An 18841-nucleotide genomic window follows, 5' to 3' on the forward strand; every position below is an offset into this window, starting at 1 on the left:
TGTATCACTCTCTCTCTCTATCACTCGCTCTATCACACACTGTGTCACTCTCTCCCCATCACTCTCTCTATCACACACCGTGTCACTCTCTCGCTCTCTCCATCACTCTCTATCACTCTCTCTATCACTCCCTCTATCACACACTGTATCACTCCCTCTCTCTCTATCACTCCCTCTCTCTCCATCACTCTCTCCATCACACACTGTATCACTCCCTCTCTCTCCATCACTCTCTCCATCACTCCCTCTATGACACAGTGTATCACTGTGTGTATCACTGACGCCCTCCGGTGGTGGAGGAGCGTCACTGCGCGGCGGTGAGCGGCGCCTGCGCACTGGAAGGGGAGAGCGGCGCCTGCGCACTGGAAGGGGAGAGCGGCGCCTGCGCACTGGAGGGGGAGAGCGGCGCCTGCGCAGTGTGTGTGGTGTTGGGGGGAGTGTCACGTGTGGAGGAAGAGGTCGGAGGGTGAGCGCGAGTTCCGGGGCTTTTGGGGCCTAACGGGGGGGTCTGTCTGTGTGGGGGGGGGGGGCTTCTCCCTTCCTCTGGGGGGGGGGGGGGTGAGGGGTGATGGTGGGGGTTGGGGGGTCTCTGGGTTTGAGCCCCACACCCCTCCCCCACACCCCTCCCCACACCCCCACCATCATGTCTTGACCCGCGTCACGTCGTCGATGGCGCCCCCGAGACTTCCCCCACAAACTGCCGCCGCGGCCCTGAGTCACCGCCCGAGAGATGGAGAGAGAGAGAGGGGGAGAGTGTGGGGGGCAGAGAGAGGGGGAGAGTGTGGGGAGAGAGAGAGGGAGAGTGTGTGGGGGGAGAGAGAGGGGGGAGTGTGGGGGGAGAGGGAGGGGAGAGAGTGGGGGGAGAGAGAGAGTGGGGGGAGAGAGAGAGGTGGGGGAGAGAGGGGGGAGTGTGGGGGGAGAGAGAGGGAGGGGGGGGAGAGAGGGGAGAGTGGGGGAGAGAGAGGGGGAGAGTGGGGGGGAGAGAGGAGGGAGAGAGTGGGGGGAGAGAGAGTGGGGGGAGAGAGAGAGAGTGGGGGGAGAGAGAGGGGGGGAGTGGGGGAGAGAGAGAGGGGAGTGTGGGGGAGAGGGGGGGAGTGTGGGGGGAGAGGGGGTGTGAGAGAGGGGGAGTGTGGGGGGAGAGAGAGGGGGAGTGTGGGGGAGAGAGAGGGGGAGTGTGGGGGGAGAGAGAGAGGGGGGAGTGTGGGGGAGAGAGAGAGGGGGGAGTGTGGGGGGAGAGAGAGAGAGGGGAGTGTGTGGGGGGAGAGAGAGAGGGGGAGAGTGTGGGGGGAGAGAGAGGGGGAGTGTGTGGGGGGAGAGAGAGAGAGAGGGGGTGGGGGGAGAGAGAGAGGGAGAGTGTGGGGGGAAGAGAGAGGGGGAGTGGGGGAGAGAGAGGGGGAGAGTGTGAGAGAGAGGGGGAGAGTGTGGGGGGAGAGAGAGAGAGAGGGAGAGTGTGGGGGGAGAGAGAGAGAGGGGAGAGTGTGGGGGAGAGAGAGAGAGGGGGAGAGTGTGGGGGAGAGAGAGAGAGGGGGAGAGTGTGGGGGGAGAGAGAGAGAGGGGGAGAGTGTGGGGGGAGAGAGAGGACATTCCCAGACAGTCGGTGCCCGGTGTTTATACCCCACTCCCCCATTCCCTCCCTCACCGGCTCGAGCCATCATCGCGGAGCAGGAAGGGATAGCGGGAACAGGAGGAGGCCATTCAGCCCCTCGAGCCCGTTCCCACCATCCGACCGGACCGTGGCCGTTCTGTGCCTCGACCCCAACTGCCCGCCTTTGCCCCCGTAACCCTCGATCCCCACCCCCCCCCCCGAACCCCACCCCCACCCCCCGGACGGAGTTGGGACTGAAAGCGATAATTGGTAAATCGGAACACGGCTCAACTTACGTTTCAGGCGGTTCTGAGGCTCTTCTTTTTTTTTTTCCCCCTCTCTCCGTTTCCAGAGCGGCCGCGATGATCATCCCGGTCAGATGCTTCACCTGCGGGAAGGTGGTGGGCAACAAATGGGAGGCCTACCTGGGGCTGCTGCAGGCCGAGTACACGGAGGGGTAAGGCCGGAGCTGGCTCCGCGGCGCTCTGGGATGTCGGAAGGTCGTTGGGTCGGGAAGTTTCAGCTCGGGAGCCCCCGAGGGGCCGAGACCCGCCGCCGGGGAACGGGGTCGTCGTTGCTGAGGTCCCGGCTCTCCTGAAGGAGAGAGAAAAATCGGGTCCATTCGACGTCGAACATCGCTGTGGCCGAAATTGGCCGCCCCGTCTCTTCCCCCCCCCCCCCCCCCAAACCCCCTCCCACAACTAACACAGCCGCCACCCTCGACGGTAATTCCCGAGAGCGGGCGGTGCCGGTTCAGCCGGTTACACCGTTCGCGGCGGTCACCTCCTCTGCAGAATTAGGTGAGAGAGAGAGAGAGAGAGAGAGAGTGTCTGACGCGCGCGGAAGCCCATCACCGGGGCCGACGAGTCTCCAAACCAGACTGAGAATTCCACATGGAAATCCCAGAGGTATATCGTTGGGATGGAATGTGCTCTCTCTCTCTCTCTCTCCGTTTCCCCCCCTCTCCCCGTTTCCGGCCAACATGATTCCGGGAAGTAATCTGTAGAGTAGCGATTGTTTTTCGCCAATGTTAGAACGGCCGGCGGATCCTCCCCACTCCCAACCACCACCCCCCTCCACACAAACAGCGCCCCCCACCCCACGCAGGATAGCGCCCCAGAGCGCTTGACAGTGATGGAGCACGACATCGAGCCGGCGGAGGGGTGGTGGGGGGGGGGAAGAGCAGTGTTCCTCCCTCCTTCGTGAGCAGTTAAACGAGGGGAGGGTGTGGGGGCTGGCGAGCCTTCAGGCCGGACCTGAAGATGGGGAAGAGGGAGGGGAACAGAAGGGAGAGAGTTTTGGGGTGGGGGGGGCGGGGAGGGACGGTTAGCGGCTGAAAATACCGATGGTAGAACGGGGGATAGGCAAGAGGGTTGTGGGGAGGGGTGGAGGGAGGGAGGGAGGTGCCAGGGCGCAAAGGGAGTTGGAGCTGCGGTCAACCTGTCCGGAGAGAGAGAGGGCAGCTCGCCTGAAGCTCACGCTGCACCCCCTTTTTTTTTTCCCGTCTCCGCAGCGATGCGCTGGACGCACTGGGGCTGAAGCGTTACTGCTGCCGTCGCATGTTACTGTCTCACGTGGACCTGATCGAGAAGCTTCTGAACTACGCCCCCCTGGAGAAATGAGGCCCTCGAGCGAGTCCTCGTGGCTCGGCGCAGAACCTCGGCTCGTGCGTGTGCAGTGAACATTGATGACCTTGTCGTGTAACATTTAGGGTGTGAACCCCCTCTTTCCTCTCTCTCCTCCCCCCACCCCCCCCCCGGCTCTATCATTCGGAAGTTCCCCCACCCCCCACACACACCCCAAATAAATAAGTCGACTTATTTATTCAGCGGTTTGTCCGGTTTCATTTTTCAACCCGCGCGCACTTCGGAAGGGGTTAAACCCGAGCGCACGGTCACTACGCTTTACGGTGTGATCCGTGGAGCGCTTTGAGACGTCTCAAATGACGTGATGAGGCGCTGTTGTCACGCACAAGGATGATCGTCGTCGATATTCATCGTGTGGGATACATAAGAACATAAGAATTAGGAGCAGGAGGAGGCCATTCAGCCCCTCTAGCCTGCGCCCCGCCATTCAATAAGATCATGGCTGATCCGTTCTAACTCCTCCTATTCGCTTTATCCCCATATCCCTTAATCCACAAGAAATCTATCAATCTCAGTCTTGAATATGTTCGAGGACTGAGCACCGACAGCCCTTTGGGGCAGAGAATGCCATACATTCACTGCCCTCTGAGTGAAGAAGTTTTTCCTCAACTCAGTGCGAAAGGACTTACCCCTAATTTTAAGACGGTGACCCCCTGGTATTAGTTTCTCCAACCGGAGAAAAGTCTCCCACTAACTATTCTGTTGTGCCCCTTAATAATCTTATAGGTTTCTATAAGATTACCTCTCATGCCTCTATATTCTAGCGAATATAGGTCTAAATTGCTCAATCTATCCTCATAACTCATCCCAGGTACCAACCCAGTGAATCTACACTGTACCCCCTCCCAAAGCGAGTACCTCCTTTCTTAAATAAGGAGACAAAAACTGCGCACAATACTCTGGGTGCGGTCTCACCAGAGCCCTGTGCTCTTGCAGTAAGACTTCCCTACTCTTATATTCTAACTCTTTTGCAACGAGCGCCAACACACCGTTCGCCTTCCTAATCGCTTGCTGCACCTGCAAACTAACTTTCTGTGACTGGTGTAACAGGGACACCCGAAGTCCCCCTGAACGCTAACACTATCTCGTCTCGCCCCTTCTAAAAAAAAATAATCCGCTAATCAGCCTGATGGTTTAAGTTTCTGCGGTGCTATTTGGAGAGAGGAGGGATTCCACCCTCCCCGGGGATAAAATCATACCTCACGGGCCGTTTGATGCTGTGCAAAATTGTCTGCCACGAAAAGCAGTCATCGCGTCTCACCGTCTATCCTGTGAAGAGCTTCGAGACTACCTGACACAAAAGGCAAAGGTTATTGTCAAGCGCAGGGATTATTTTCTTGGCACCACCGGTTAAGGTTTAAAAAAAGATTTCCCTTCACCCTCTTATCCCACTCCCCATCCACCCCCAACCGAAGCGAAAAACACACTCAATCCACGACTGTTTGCCGGACGCTAAGGTTTATTACCGCCATCGTACTGGTACCACCACGCGGTCCCGCCTTAGTTAGTAAAGCACCAGCGACGGGGGGGGGGATGTAAAGTCAAAACTTTTATTTGTTTTTCCTCAATGAATGTCACCATATTATAAAAAAAACAATTTACTACACAAGTCACAATGTTTTCAGACGGTCAGTATTTTATGGATTTAAAAATAACATGGGATTCGCAACACGCATCAAACACTCTTTTTTTTTTAAAAAAAAACACAAGTCAAGAAAGATGTGACAAAGCTTCAGAAACAGAAGTGGCCCTTAAAACATTTAAGGGCTAAACAGTTGCGTTGCTGCCCACCCCCCCAAATCCAACCCAAGACCATCCTCGCTGGAACCCGCCGTGGGTTCCAAGACACGCCAGAGAAAGCGTGTGGGTTTGAAGGCAGCAACGCACACGCAACACGATGCTCGGTAACCGCTCCAAGCTCTCCGCCGGTCCGCTCAGCCTGGTGCGTCTGCAATGGAGGGACTCCAGCAACAGTTTATTAATCCCCCGTTCCCATCTCCAAAACACACACACGGCAAGGAAGAGCCAATACTTGTTCGGAAGCCCGGCCGTGCAGGATGCAGTCTTCGCGGCGGCGTACAATATAGGACACGCCATCTCCTCACCAAACAAGCCATTGCCCTGTACCACAGCACAGTGAAACAGTCCATGGGTTTAAAGAGGGGGGGGTGGGGGGGAGTAGCAGAACATCCCACTAGCTGATAAAGGGTGGGGGGCTGGAAGAAAAAAACTCAAGTCGCTTTGCTTCACATTTAATTTCATCTGGTTTAAAAAGGAGTTAAGTTAGTTCGCTGACAGTAACACAGAGAGCAGGTCAGTCAGTCAGTCTACACTCACACAATGTGGGGGGGGGGGGGGGAGAGGGGGGAGGGATAGTCCTAACAGCAAGCTGCAAATGTGGGTGGGGGGGGGGGGAAGAGAGAGGGGGGGCTGGTCACCAGGATCGCGTCGCTTCACAGTCTTATGTGCGAACCCTTCACAATTGCGTTCCGATGGGACCTGGTTCCAGATACGTCAGACCAGAGTTCGTGCAAAGCAGCAGCAACACAAACGCACGCAACACCGGCCCCAATTGCTGCTACACAGGTACAGGGAGCAGATGTGCTTCTTTTTTTTTTGAGGGGCTGGGGAAATGGGAGAGGAGAAGGGGAGGACACACACAAAGAAACCCAACGTCACCTATTTATTTACACAAGGCCTCACTGTGTTGACCAGCGCAGGCTGCTATTTCTACCGTCATCTATCGCTGCTGTATGAGAGACACACACACACACACACATAGATCAGGACTCCCACTGCCCCGAGGGAATTCCAGTCAAACGAACGAGCGAGCGATGGCCGGAGGTTTTCCCCGCATGGCGCTGACGCACAGACCCCCGGGGAGTGGGGGCGGGGGAAGAGAGAGACAGAAAAAGAAGAACATAAACACCAACTACATACAGTAAGGTTAAGCAGCAAAACTCAGTGCACTGACGACTCTTTTCTCTCTCGACTCAACTGAATATTTTGCAAATCACTCACCAAGTAAACAACTATGGAAGGAGTGAACACTTTTTCTTAATGTGTGTGTGTGTGTGTGTGTGGGGGGGGGTGTGGGGGGGGGGAGAAGAAATGGCAGGGTACCAGGGGCTGGTTGCTTGCTTCTGAGGGGGGTGGGTGGGGGGGGGGGCAGAGGGGGAGAGAGAGAAGGTGGAGATCAAATTTCACCTGGTCTTTGGCCAGCCTGGATATTTTAGTGTTTAGTGGGGGGGGGGGGAGAGGGAACGACTGCAGTTCTCTCTCTCTCATCCCCACTCGCCTCTTCCCCCACTCGTAAGAAACAGTCACACCAGTTTATGAATGGCTTCCACTCTGATAGCAGTTTGACTCTTTCTCTCTCTCTCCTCATGATGGTGACATCAAACCAGTCACCCTCAAATTGGGGAAGGTGGACCGAGGGGGGGAGAGGGGAAAGAAAAGAACGCAAAGCTACAGTTCTGACAGACAAGCCCCCCCCACCCGGGGTCCCGCTAGCAGCAGTCGTTGCCTCACGTTCAGTCCCGACGAGCAGTTTGTGCAGCAACCCCCAAAATAATAAGTTATTTTAAAAAATGAACAAATAAGTTTGAAATCCCCTCTGTAAAGCCAACTCTGCGTAATCGCTCTCTCTCTCTCACCCCCACCCACCCACCACCCCCCAAAAATTTGTCACTCCAAACAGCGACGTCCAGTCTCACAATCCCTAAAGAGCTTTCCTTCGGGGTTGGGGCCGGGGGAGAGAAAAGAAAATCGCTCTCGAGACCGAGACTTTTTTTCAAAAAAAAATCATTCCCTCCCACGGAGTTGAGCTTTGAATCCGAGATCCGTTATGTTTTTTTTCCTTAAAAGAGAAAGCGGTTTCCCACGTGGTCGCTGATGTATACGTCGGTTCTCTGTCTCCCCCTCCCGGCAAACCACCCACTCCCCCTCTCCTTCCAGCCTCCCCCCCACCACCCCCACTCCCGCACGCACGCACACACACAGCGAAACCGCCCGCCAGCCAGGCCCTAATGTTTAAATGAGGAGCATTTTAAATCTACGGAATACAGCACTACTTTCAGCCACCCTCGATGGAGCCTGTGGAGCGATATGTGTGGACGGTGTGGCTGGCGAGCAGGCAGGGGGATGGGGAAAGGTGGTGGGGTGGGGGGGGGTTGGTGGGGGCGAGGAGACAGAACCTAACGCATCTTGTAATCCGTGGAGCAGGACAACTCGCACAGCTGGCCTTTAAATTCTACATCCACGGTGAAGTCTAGGTCTCGCTGAGGGAGAGAGAGAGAGAGAGAGAGAGGGGTTAAAAAAAGGCGTTTAATAGAACGCAACTCAACAGTCAATTCACTTTACAGTGTGAGCGCTTTGAGATGTCTTGAAGACGTGATTAAAAGCGCTATATTAAACACGTGGATAATTATTATTTACGAGTGCCTTTCACATTGGGAGGGCGCCCCAAGGCTTTGGACCGTCAGGGATTTGGGGGCTTCCACAACACACAGTCACTGCACTTTACGGTATAATCCTGCGACGCGTTGCGAAAGGCGCAGGATCAAATGGAACCACGTTACTATCGTCGACATCGACATGAGGAAACTCACGGTGTTTTTGGCATTCGGCTTCATGGAGATTGTCCCGAAGATCTCTTCGCCTCGCTTGACAGTGAGATAGTCCTCCATGTAGAACACCGTCTGCTTCCAGTGTGTGTAGGGGGCGTCGGGGGCTGTAACAACAGAGCACACACCGTTTGCATTGAGGTTAAGACGGTTGAGGGCGCGATCTCATTGAGGCATTTTAAATGATAAAACAACACATTCCCTCTGGTGGGGGAATCCAGAACAAAGTGGGGGCACAATCTTGACAGGTTAGGGTTAGGCCATTGAAATTTTCCAAGACTGAGGTGGATGGATGTTGGTTAGGGAAAGGTATCTGGAATCTGCAACTCCCTCCCTCCCACAGAAGGATTATGGCTGGATCCATTCACGTCTTCAGGACTGAGGAGGATAGATTGTTGGTGGGAGAGGTGGTAATTGGACATGATCTTATAGAACGGTGTAACAGGCTCAAGGGGCTGAATGGCCTCCTCTTACGTCCCATTACCGTGCCAGATCAGAACGACGACAAATGACATTTGTATACACCTAAAGGCGCTGAAAGACCAGAGCTGCTAGCAAGAACAGCTAATAGCACCCACACCCGAGTTCAGCCTAGGGGCTCCGGGGTTCTCTCCCTCCACCCCCACCACCCTCCGTACCTGTGGAAAACCCTGTCCTCTTGTGGCAGCGGGTGAACTCGATGTTGAAGTAAGCTACCAGGGCGTGGATATAGTCGTTGCGGGTGACTTGCAGGCAGAACGGTGAGGTGAAGGACAGGTCGTCAACTTTCACTGTGTAGATATCCACCTCCTGAGGGAGAGGAGAGAGAATGATAGCAAAGCTTGCATCAGTCCAACCACTTACTCTATGGGGACTGTGTTCGATTCCTGACCGGGTGAAATCGTGGGCAAGTTTCCTTACTCCACACGCCTGATAATAATCCCCCAAGAAAAAAATAAATTGGTCGCTTCAATCCACGACTGTTTGTGGGACACTGCTGTGCGCAATTGGCTGCCGCATTTCGCCCACAAATATACAGTCAATTCACTTTACAGTCTATCCTGTGAAGCGCTTTGAGACGTTGAAAAGCACTGTATCAAACGTAAGGATTATATTATTATTGGCATAAACCTTACAATAGGGCCTCACCTTGATGAGACATGCATTTGTCACCAGCTGCTTGGGGTCAACAACATCCACCAGAGGCTCCTTGATGGCAACGTCTTTGATGCAGGACATATCGAACCCATACACATTCTCCCACCCTGGAGACGAAGGCACAACAAGGAACAGGTTACAACAACAAAAAACAATTTACACAGCGCCCTTCACGCCGTGGAGCCGGGTGTGTGTATATATATATATATATATATATATCTTATATAGTCTCTCCACTCCAAAGTGAATAGACTATGTTTTGTCAAGAAAAATGCGACAGCCAATTACGCACAGCAGTGTCCCACAAAGCCATGGATTGAGTAGCCGATTTATCATCATTTCTACACACGTGTGCATGTCTCTCTCCATCCCTGTGCGCGTATGCGTGTCTCCCCCACCCACCGTGTGTCTGTCTCTCCCCATCTGTGCGCATCGCTCCTCTTCCCCCCCCACCCCACCCACCATGGTGATATTCACAGCCTCCCCCAGCGAGCGCTCAATGTCTCAGAGGTCCCTTGGAGCACTTTGCACGGGAAAGACAAAGCGCGTTACACAACCAGTGACTTGCTGTATGCAGCCATTGCACACCAGCCTCCCACAGGTACAGAGGGCTAGTCGGCTTAATTAACTGCAAGACACGATCTAATAGAAAGGCTCGAGGGGCTGAATGGCCTCCTCCCACATTCCTCATCTGTTCCCAACAAGTGCGTTCCCGCAAGCAGAACTCAACTGGCAGGTTCTCTCTGCTTCAGGCAGGGAGGGGTCGTGTTGTGCAAACTCACAGTGAATCTTGTAGTCTTTGTACTGGCGGTCTTCGATTGCGGTGACGTACAGAGCAGCTCGGTCAGGGAAAATCAGGCCATCCGGGTGCTAGACAAACACACACAGTGATCAGGAAAACCAGCACCAAGAGCGCGCGTGCACGTGTGTGTGTGTGTGTATTGGGAAGGGATGGGGGTGGGTGGAGAGAACGTGGCCTTTCCCAGCCTGTTTCTCTCTCCTCCTCCTTCCCCCAAAACACATCGAAGGTCTAACAAGGATAGTGCATATCATATCATTGACTCCTGACTGTGTGTTTTGTGCACACTGCAGTGTCCCACAAACAAGTCGTGGATTGAAGTGACCAAATATTATTATTAATTTATTATTATTATTTTATTCCAGGAAAGCATTCCGCCAATCATCTTGACAACCGGGTTACTCTCGATATACAGAGTGTGTGTGTGGTGTGTGGAATCAGGAAACTTGCCTAGGGTTTCACTTTGCCCGGGAATGGAACCCAGGACCTCTCGCTTGCTTGCGAGGCGAGCGCGCTAACCACGATAACCCATGCCGGCCATCGAACGCACGTACCAGCCATTTATCTCTGGCGTAGATGACAGTGTTCAACATGGATTCGTAGAAGAGGCAGTAGCCCATCCACTCGCTGATGATAATGTCCACCTTCTCCACCGGCAGTTCCACCTCCTCAACCTTGCCTTTGATGATGCTGATAACTGCAGGAGGGGAAACGGGCATCAAATACAACTCTTACAGCACGTGGTTGACAGGAGAGGCAGGGCTCCCTTCCACCCATCTGTTCCATTTGACTGGTGACTTTCTCTTACGAGTAAGTGAAGGTTTACCCAGCTGTAGTCACATATAGCAGAAACAAAAGTACACTTCACATCAGACCGTTATTCACAAGATCTGTAACTGATTCTTTTTCCAATATATAGAAAATTAACACATCAATCATCCCTGAGCTTATACAATAGGCAAAACACTGCAGATGCTGGAAATCTGATACCAAAAAAAACCCCCAGAATTCTCACTCAGCAGGTCAGGCAGCATCTATGGAGAGGAAACGTCATTGGCCTGAAGTGTTTCCTCTCTCAATACATACTACCTGACCTGCTGTGTGTTTTCAACCACTTCTGATTCTATCCTTGGTAGTTAAGACTAAGGACAACTTAGGCAGCACAGCCGAGCAGATGACAGGCTCAATTTTCTGCCCTGCGCAGAGTCAGACCAGACTCATTCATTGCAATCACCCCCACAAAGTGCTTCAGGGGCAACTGATGTCAAGCGGAGTGACTGTCACAGTCAAACCTGCGCACAGCAAAGCTCCACCGAGAGCCGATAACCGACTGATCAGGATGTTGGGTAGGCCAAGACAATTGGTTGAAATCTGGATAGATTTTGAGATAACATTACCTCTTAGCAAACAGTAAATGAAAGGTACCACAGGGCACCTGTTCGATTTGTAACTTCTTTCTGGGGAGGCTGTTGAACTACCCTAGAAAGCAGTCCAGATCTCTGGGAGATGGGAGAAAGGGGGCAAAATAAATAAGAACTTCAAGATAAGGATGACTCCACGCCCCACCCCACCCCCCAGTGATAGGAGCAAAACCTTCCCGAAAAGAACACAAAGGAACGAAAGCTCACCGTGATCAAGGTGATTGGCTTTAATTATCTTCTCAGCGTACTCAGAGATGTTTGAGCATTCGATCTGAAAACAAAGGTAAAGACAAAACACTCACTAGCAAAGAGAAGTCAGCAGATTCCCCTGAGCAGAGTTTATATCAAATGCAAGGATTATTATTATTATTATTAAAACAAGGTGAATTAAAAAAAAAAAGCCACTGCCACTGCACGACAAGCGCTTGAGGCTTCCTCAATGTGAGCTGAGTTCAATTCCCGGCAGGGCGAAACCTTGGGCAAGTTTCTTTACTGCACACGCCTAATAATAATCCCTCCAAAGAAAATAATGAATTGGTCATTTTCAATCCACGACTGTTTGTGGGACAGACGCCGCTGTGCGCAATTGGCTGCTGCGTTCGCCCACAAATATACGGTCAGTTCACTTTACAGTATATTCTGTGAAGCGCTTTGGGACGTTGAGAAGACGTCGAGAAATCAAATGCAAGGATTATTATTATTATTATTAAGCGGATTATTGCAGAAAATTGAGATTACGCTTTCAACATCTGACAGTAGCTCTGGTGAGATGCTACAATAATAATCTTTGCAATTGATATAGCGCCTTATCACATCATTCAGACGTCTCAAAAGCACTGTAGTCCGTACTGTAAAATGGACTGACTGTGCATTTTGTGGGCGAAATGCGGCAGTCATGGAGCGAGTGACCAATTTTATTTGGGGGATTGTTGGCCAGGACAGAGAGAGAAAGAAACTCCCTTCTCTCTTCAAAACAGTGCCGTGAGACCTTTAACATCCACTTGAACAGGCAGACCGGAGCTCATCTCTAAATGCCATTAGAGATACCTTCATCCATATGGCTCAGTGTTTAGCGCTTAATCACTAGGATGTGCGTTGACAAAATTGACTTCGGTGAATGTGCCAAACAGAGCGAAGCCCTTACCCCAATGACTTTCTTGGCACCGGCCTTCGCTGCAAACATGCAGAGGATTCCCGTTCCACTGCCAACATCCAACACAATCTTGTCCTTGAAGAGGTGCTTGTTGTGGTACATGGAGTTTCTGTAGGTCAAAGTGCGGACTTCATCCTTCAACATTTCCTATCGCACGAGAGGGAGGGAGGGGCAGAATTAACACTCGCTCTTACATATCACGGTAAACGCCCACCACGCCCGTTATTCCTCAAGCAATGCGTCCGCAACCCACCTCGTGAATGCCAAAGTGTGCGTAAGAGTCAAAGTAGTAATCCTTTGACGTCATCTCCTCCGCACCGTCCTTAATTGAGGCTGTGCTCTCACCACCTGCACCCGATATGGAAGTCACCTGCAACAGCAATCATCAGAGCACATTGGTACCAATTGCTTTCCACGAGCATTTTGACCCACAAAATCATACAGTCAATTCACTTTACAATATATGCTGTGAAGCGCTTTGAGACGCCTCGAAGATGTGACATGGCGCTATATCAAATGCAAGAATTATTATTATTTCAATCAATCAGAGGCTTTTACAGGGAGACCAATGTCTTCGACACAACACATGCAACCGAGTCACAAGCGTACAGCCATTGCAAAGTGACTTTGATGGCACCGATGCAGACCTGGCGAGCCATGGACTACACAGCACTGAACCAGGCCATTCGGCCCAACATGAGCCCATCCCTTTTGGTCATCAGACTGCAGATCTGGTCCAACTGAACACTCCTCAGAGAAGAGACTTGACAACTCGCGCCTCCCACTGCCTTCAATTTAAAATAAGCAACAAGCACTGGTACAATGTGGTGCCCCACTGCAGAACTCGGGTGATCGGAACTCAACCACAATGAGAAGAGCCTAAAACACAGCAGAGTCAACCGGATTTTTATTATATTGCCCATTTCCCCATTAGTTTAGGTTTTCTCTCCACTTCCCCCCTGGAACTCCTTGCACCTCGACCCCCACCCGCCCCCCCTTTATCCTTCTCTTTGGACAACGTACCTCTTTGACCGTACCTCCTGTCACCTCCCCCCTTTTCTCCGCTGTCACTGTGCAGCGCTCAGAGACACCACCCTGTGTGATATTTTGGGAATACATTACATGAGTAATTTGAGACATGACAAGTGTAGTATTGCTTGGAAGAACGAGGCAACTTTGGATCTAAGGTTCCTAAAGCTTTCCACTCTGCTGGTAGACTAACCCATAAAGAATTAATTGCTATCGTTATTGTATAGAAGGTAAACTAGATGGACCTGGTCTTTTTTGGTCTAGCAATTCCTATGTTTCCTATGAACAACAACAAAATTACATTTGTATAGCACCTTTCACGTCTTGAGGATGTTCCAAGACAATAAGTGTTTCGGACCCGAGCTGGGGGCCGGGATCGGGGAAGGTAGAGGGCAGGAGGGTGATCAAAGGCACGGTCAAAGAGGAGGATTCTTGAGATAGGTCTTGAAAGAGGCAAGAGTGGGGGTGAAGTGGAGGGACTGCGGGATGAAGTTCCAGTGGGTGGGGGCAAAGCGATTGACGGTCGCCCGCCGATGGTGGGGGGAGGGGGACCGTGAAGGAGGCCGGAGCCCGCTGAGCGGAGCGGGCAGGTTGGTAGGGGGTTAGTAGGTCGCAGAGGTAGGGGGAAGAGCAAGGCTATGGAGGCCTTTTGTAGGCGAGGACCAGGCTCTTGCAGCCTCTGTGTGACGGGAAGCCAGCGGGAGTCGGGCGAGGATGGGGGGGCGACAGGGTCACGGAGCCTGGCGCGGCAGAGGACACGGGCCGCAGAGTTCTGGACCACCCGCAGCCTACGGAGGTAGGGGTTGGGGAGGCCGACAAGTCGGGGAGCTCGCACAGCCAAGCCCGGCCGTTGCGAGCGCGCGCACGAGGGCTCCGGCGGCCGGCGCCGACGATGGCGGAGCCGGGCGATGCTGCGGAGGTGGGGAAGGCAGAGCGGGTCATGTCACGGACAGGATAGAAAGGATCGTCGAGGTCCAGGCATGAAGGGCGCTGTATGAATCCAAGTTGTTATGCCCACAGGAGACAACTAAGCTCAGACCCGCGTACAACCCAACACACACACACGCGCGCGCGCGACAAAATAAGCACCGGGGGGGGGGGGGGGGGGGGGGAGTTAGCGGAATTTTCACACAGCTCACCTCAAAGAATTTCCACCCACCCACACTTACTTAACTACCTGCACATTGCGGCACAAAGTGGCACAGCACGTACTACGGTGGTGGGTGGGGGGGGGGGGGGCGGGTGAGTGTGGCGGTGGTGGGGGGCGGGGGGGGGGGGGGGGAAGTGAGAGAGAAAGACCACAACAAATGAGACGCTGAGGCAACAGATCGCAGAATCCAGTAAATTCAGTTCCCTCCCGTTAACTCAAAGCAGCCCCTAACCCCCCCCCGGCAGAGAAAGACCCCCCCCCCCCTCAAGGCAGAGAAAGCCCCCACCCCCCCCCCCTCAAGGCAGAGAAAGAGGTCACTCGCTCACTGTACCTACAACCCTGTCTGCCTATCCATCATTTTAATTCATCCTCTACCATCAATCCTCACGGTCCGGGCTACAGGGATTCATTCGTTTCGGAGGGGGTGGGGGGGCATTTTTTTCTTGGGGGGGGAGGGGGGCGGGAGGAGAGGATTGATTGAATGGAGTTTTTTTTGGGGGGAGATAACCATAACAGGTTTCTTTGGGGGGGGGGCGGGGTTTAGGGACAACACAAAGATTCTTTTTGGGGGGGGGTTTGAATAGTTTTGGGAGTTCCACAAGGGGCTTCTTTTTGCGGGTGGGGGGGCGGCGGAGGTTTTAGGAACCATACAGAGATTTTTTTTTGGGGGGGGGGTGAGAACCAGTTTTTTTTGTGTGTGTATGTGTGTCGGAGGGGGGGGGAGAGGGTTTTCGGGAATCATACAAGGATTTGGGTGGGGGGAGAGAATGGAGTGCAGGTTTGGGGGTACCACAGGGGAGCTGCGTTTTTTTTTTGGGGGGGGGGGGAGAGGAATTTTAAGAACCGTAGTAAGATTTTTTGAGGGAGGGGGTTAGAACCGAGTTTTGGGGGTACCACAAGGTAGTCTCTATTGTGCGTGTATGTGGGGGGGGGGAGAGGAGAGGGATATTAGCGAACCATAGTTTGGGGGTTGGATGTGGGGATTTTGAGTGGCTCACACATAAATTATTTTTTATGGGGGGGGGGGGAAGAGATCTTTTGCGTGTGTGTGTGCGCGCGCGCGTGGGGGGGCGAGCGAATTTAGGAACCACAGAAAGTTTTTTTTTGCGTATGGTGGGGGGGGGGGGATAGATTTTGGAGCTACCGCAAGGTGCTGCTTAAGTATTTTTTTTTTTGGGGGGGTGGGAGAGGTAGTGGTGGTGGGGGGGGGGGGACAAGTTTTGCTTCATGTGGGGAGAGGGGGTAGGAACCCTACAAAGATTATTGGGGGGGGGGGGGAAGGGACTACAGCTTTTGTTGGCGTATGGGTGGGGTGGGGGCGTTGGGATTATACAAAGATTTTTTTTTTTGGGGGGGGTGTGTGAGGTGGGGGTGTGGGAGAATAAGAGAGACGAGGAATATCCCCCCCCCCCCCTCCATCACCTTAAAGGAGGGGGGGGTATAGAAGAGCCCCTCCTTTGAGGGTGGTGGTGATGGGGGGGGGGCGGGAGCGGTGGAGTGAACGAGCGAGGGAAGGGGGGGGGGGGGAAGCTGCAGCGAGGAGATGGCGGGTGAGTCAGCTACGCGAGGCCGAGGCTTCACCCTCGTGTGCTGGGCCTAGGCGGCCTCTCAACGCTCTCCACCCCCCACACCCCCACCGCACCCCCGGGAGACCGACCCCCGGCCGCGCTCCCACCCCACCCCCTCCCCCTCCCCGGCGGCTCGGGCTCCCGCCCCTCTCTCCCTCACCGGGAGCCTCCTCCACGCGGCCCCGCTCCCTCGCGGCCCCGACCCTACCTCCATGCACTCGGCCATCTTGCGAAAGAAAGCCCGTCATGTTCCCGCCATTTTATATACCCCGCTCGCCGCCCTCACCGCCCGCCATTGGTCGCCCGCCGGCCCGCCCCCGCCCGGCCATTGGTCCGCGCGGCCGTCGGTCAGCCGGCACCGCGCCCCTCATTGACCGAGCACCGGGGCGGCTTCACTATCGAGCTCTCTCATTGGTCGCCGGGGCTGTCAGTCGGGCCGGGGAGGCGGGAGTCCCGAGAGCTGGCGTCCATTGGTCACTGAGACTGTCAGTCAGGATTGGAAGGCGGGAGCAGCGTGGGCTGACTCCCATTGGTCACTGAGGCTATCAGTCAGACGAGGGAGGAGTAAGAAGCGTGAGCTGTCTCCCATTGGTCACTGAGGCTGTCAGTCAGGACGGGAAGGCGGGAGCAGCGTGGGCTGGCTTCCATTGGTCACTGAGGCTGTCAGTCAGGCTGGGAGGTGGGAGCTGGGAACCAGCCTGAGCTGGCTCTCATTGGTCAGTGCGGCTGTCAGTCAGAGGGGCGGACCAAGCAGGAGGCTTCCAATTGGTCGGGGCGACTATCAATCAGGCCGGTGTGGGCGGGGCCACCCGCGCTGTTGACCTGTCACTCAGACTGACCTCATCCATCAATTGTCAGATTTTCCCACAGTCCCAAATCATTCATTGAACAACAGAATTAATAATAATAATAATAATAATAACGATCCTCGCGTTCGATACGGTCTCCTGATCACGTCTTCGAGACCTCTCAAAGCGCTTCACGGAATACACCGTAAAGTGTAGTGACTGTGTACCTTGTAGGCGAAACGCGCCGGCCGACCGCGCCCGGCGACGTCCCCACAGACAGCCGCTGCGGAGTGACCAATTTATTATTGTTTTGAAGGAATTATTACCCCCTGGAAAGGCGATCCGTCAATCGACTAACGACCGGGTTCCTACCTACTGCCGTGTAAACAGAGGCGTGTGTGTGTGTGTGTGGGTGTGTGTGTGTGTGTGTGTGTGTGGGTGTGTGTGGGTGTGTGTGGGTGTGTGTGTGGGTGTGTGTGTGTGTGGGTGTGTGTGTGGGCGCAGAAAGGAAACTTGCCAAAAGTTTTGCCCTGACCTGACCCGCCCGGGAACCAAACCCATCAATGGGCCACTGATCAACCGTCACTCGCTTGGCTTGTCAATAGCTGCTTGTAGATTCCAGTCCAATTTCTCGCCCTCTGCCATGTCTTGGCCGACAGTTCCCCCGAAGACTATGACCGGATCCATTCAAATTTTCAGGACTGAAGTGGACAGATGTTTATCAGGTCAGGGCGTCAAGGGATACAGACCAAGGGAGGGGTACAGATCGGCCGTAATGTTATACGAGGGATTATTACCCTGAGAAAGCAATCCCCAAATCGACGAACAACCGGGTTCCTACCTACTGTAGGTAAACGGAGACGTGTGAAGTAAGGAAATTTCCCTAAAGTTTCGCCCCGCCCGGGAATCGCACCCGGGTCCTCTCTCTTGCGAGGCGAGTGCTCGAACCGTTGAGCTGCAGGAATCCAGAGAGACTCGGTTACGGAGACGGAATAAATAATGCACGATTCAATATTTATCAACATCGATTGCACATTTTATTTCTCTGAGGTTCCCGCTGATTTCAAACCAGAGCACCGAATTTGTAATCACACGCGCGCCCGCACACATATATTCACACATATACAGTAAAAGCATTCGATAGTCATTTTTTTGGAGGTAAAAACGGTCAGCGTAGGCACGTGAGCTAATCCATTACTATCGCCCACGTCCAGACCCAACCATGCCCTGTATTAACCATTTTCTCGGTTACTTTGGTGCCCATCGACCCAGGAACCCTGTAAACAATCTCAGTGTGGCAATCCGTAAACATTCACGCACGTTCATTCCGACTCAACAGCAAAGTCGCTATATATAAAATGCAATTGCATTGCAGTTGGGAGTCTGACCCTGTTTTAAGTGTTATAGCTCTTTCTGTCAAACCTCTGGAACTCCCCGTCTCCGTCCCTCTGCCTCGCTCCTGCTCTCTTTTTCTCTTTAAATCCCTCCTTAAGACCTTCCTCTTCGACCGCGCCTAACTTCAACCTCCTCCCTTATGCTGTATAAATGCAAGTTGTTGTCGTTGTCAGGAAGCCTGCCTTCCAATGCAGGAGGAGAAGTCAGCGGCCACCTGGAAGTGACGCTGGTGGCCATTTAAATTGATTATAAAACAGGATAATGGCCCCCGTAACGAGTGTCGGGACTGTTTTAGGAAACTGCCCCTAAGCAGCAGGACTGGACTGCCACAACTTCCGCAATTAATCCGCTTCACAGTTTAAGATGGGGCAAAGGGGGAAAAGGAGGACTTCATAAATCCAAGGCACGTGAATCACGCTAAAGTTCCATAAACATTCACAAGCTTTGTTAACAGAAATATCTACAGCTCGTTCGAGTTTTCCCTTCGCCTCTGCCGGAGATTTCGGCTCCGAATTCCATCGCCAGGTTGCCTGCGACTCGCCATT

General features: G+C 53.5%; 2 protein-coding genes and 1 non-coding gene across 4 annotated transcripts; 1 reads left to right on the plus strand and 2 right to left on the minus strand.

Annotated features, from left to right (window-relative positions):
- Positions 1-387: 387 nt before the first annotated feature.
- Positions 388-3413, plus strand: polr2l (RNA polymerase II, I and III subunit L). The gene is made up of 3 exons (XM_042345092.1): positions 388-466; positions 1938-2042; positions 3099-3413. Exons 2-3 carry the CDS (start codon positions 1948-1950, stop codon positions 3205-3207), a joined length of 204 nt encoding a protein of 67 aa, XP_042201026.1. The 5' UTR covers positions 388-466; positions 1938-1947; the 3' UTR covers positions 3208-3413.
- A 3771-nt stretch (positions 3414-7184) lies between these two features.
- prmt1 (protein arginine methyltransferase 1) lies at positions 7185-16401 on the minus strand. Of its 2 annotated transcripts, XM_042345061.1 has the most exons (11): positions 16322-16401; positions 13390-13461; positions 12620-12736; positions 12358-12513; positions 11421-11484; positions 10347-10489; positions 9776-9863; positions 8985-9100; positions 8495-8645; positions 7842-7963; positions 7185-7511 (listed from the first exon to the last, which is right to left on the minus strand). In XM_042345061.1, the coding sequence occupies exons 1-11, from the start codon at positions 16337-16339 to the stop codon at positions 7428-7430; spliced, it is 1131 nt and encodes a 376-aa protein (XP_042200995.1). In that variant the 5' UTR covers positions 16340-16401; the 3' UTR covers positions 7185-7427. The 2 variants fall into 2 exon arrangements, with proteins under 2 accessions (XP_042200995.1, XP_042200996.1); XM_042345062.1 differs by lacking the exon at positions 13390-13461 and having other exon boundaries at positions 16322-16397.
- Positions 9491-9627, minus strand: LOC121851314. Its single transcript, XR_006085882.1, has one exon. It is a non-coding gene; the product is annotated as a small nucleolar RNA SNORA70 (small nucleolar RNA).
- Positions 16402-18841: the final 2440 nt, after the last annotated feature.

Source organism: Callorhinchus milii, unplaced genomic scaffold, assembly GCF_018977255.1.
Source record: "Callorhinchus milii isolate IMCB2004 unplaced genomic scaffold, IMCB_Cmil_1.0 Scaffold31, whole genome shotgun sequence".
In the NCBI taxonomy this organism is placed as follows: domain Eukaryota; kingdom Metazoa; phylum Chordata; class Chondrichthyes; order Chimaeriformes; family Callorhinchidae; genus Callorhinchus; species Callorhinchus milii.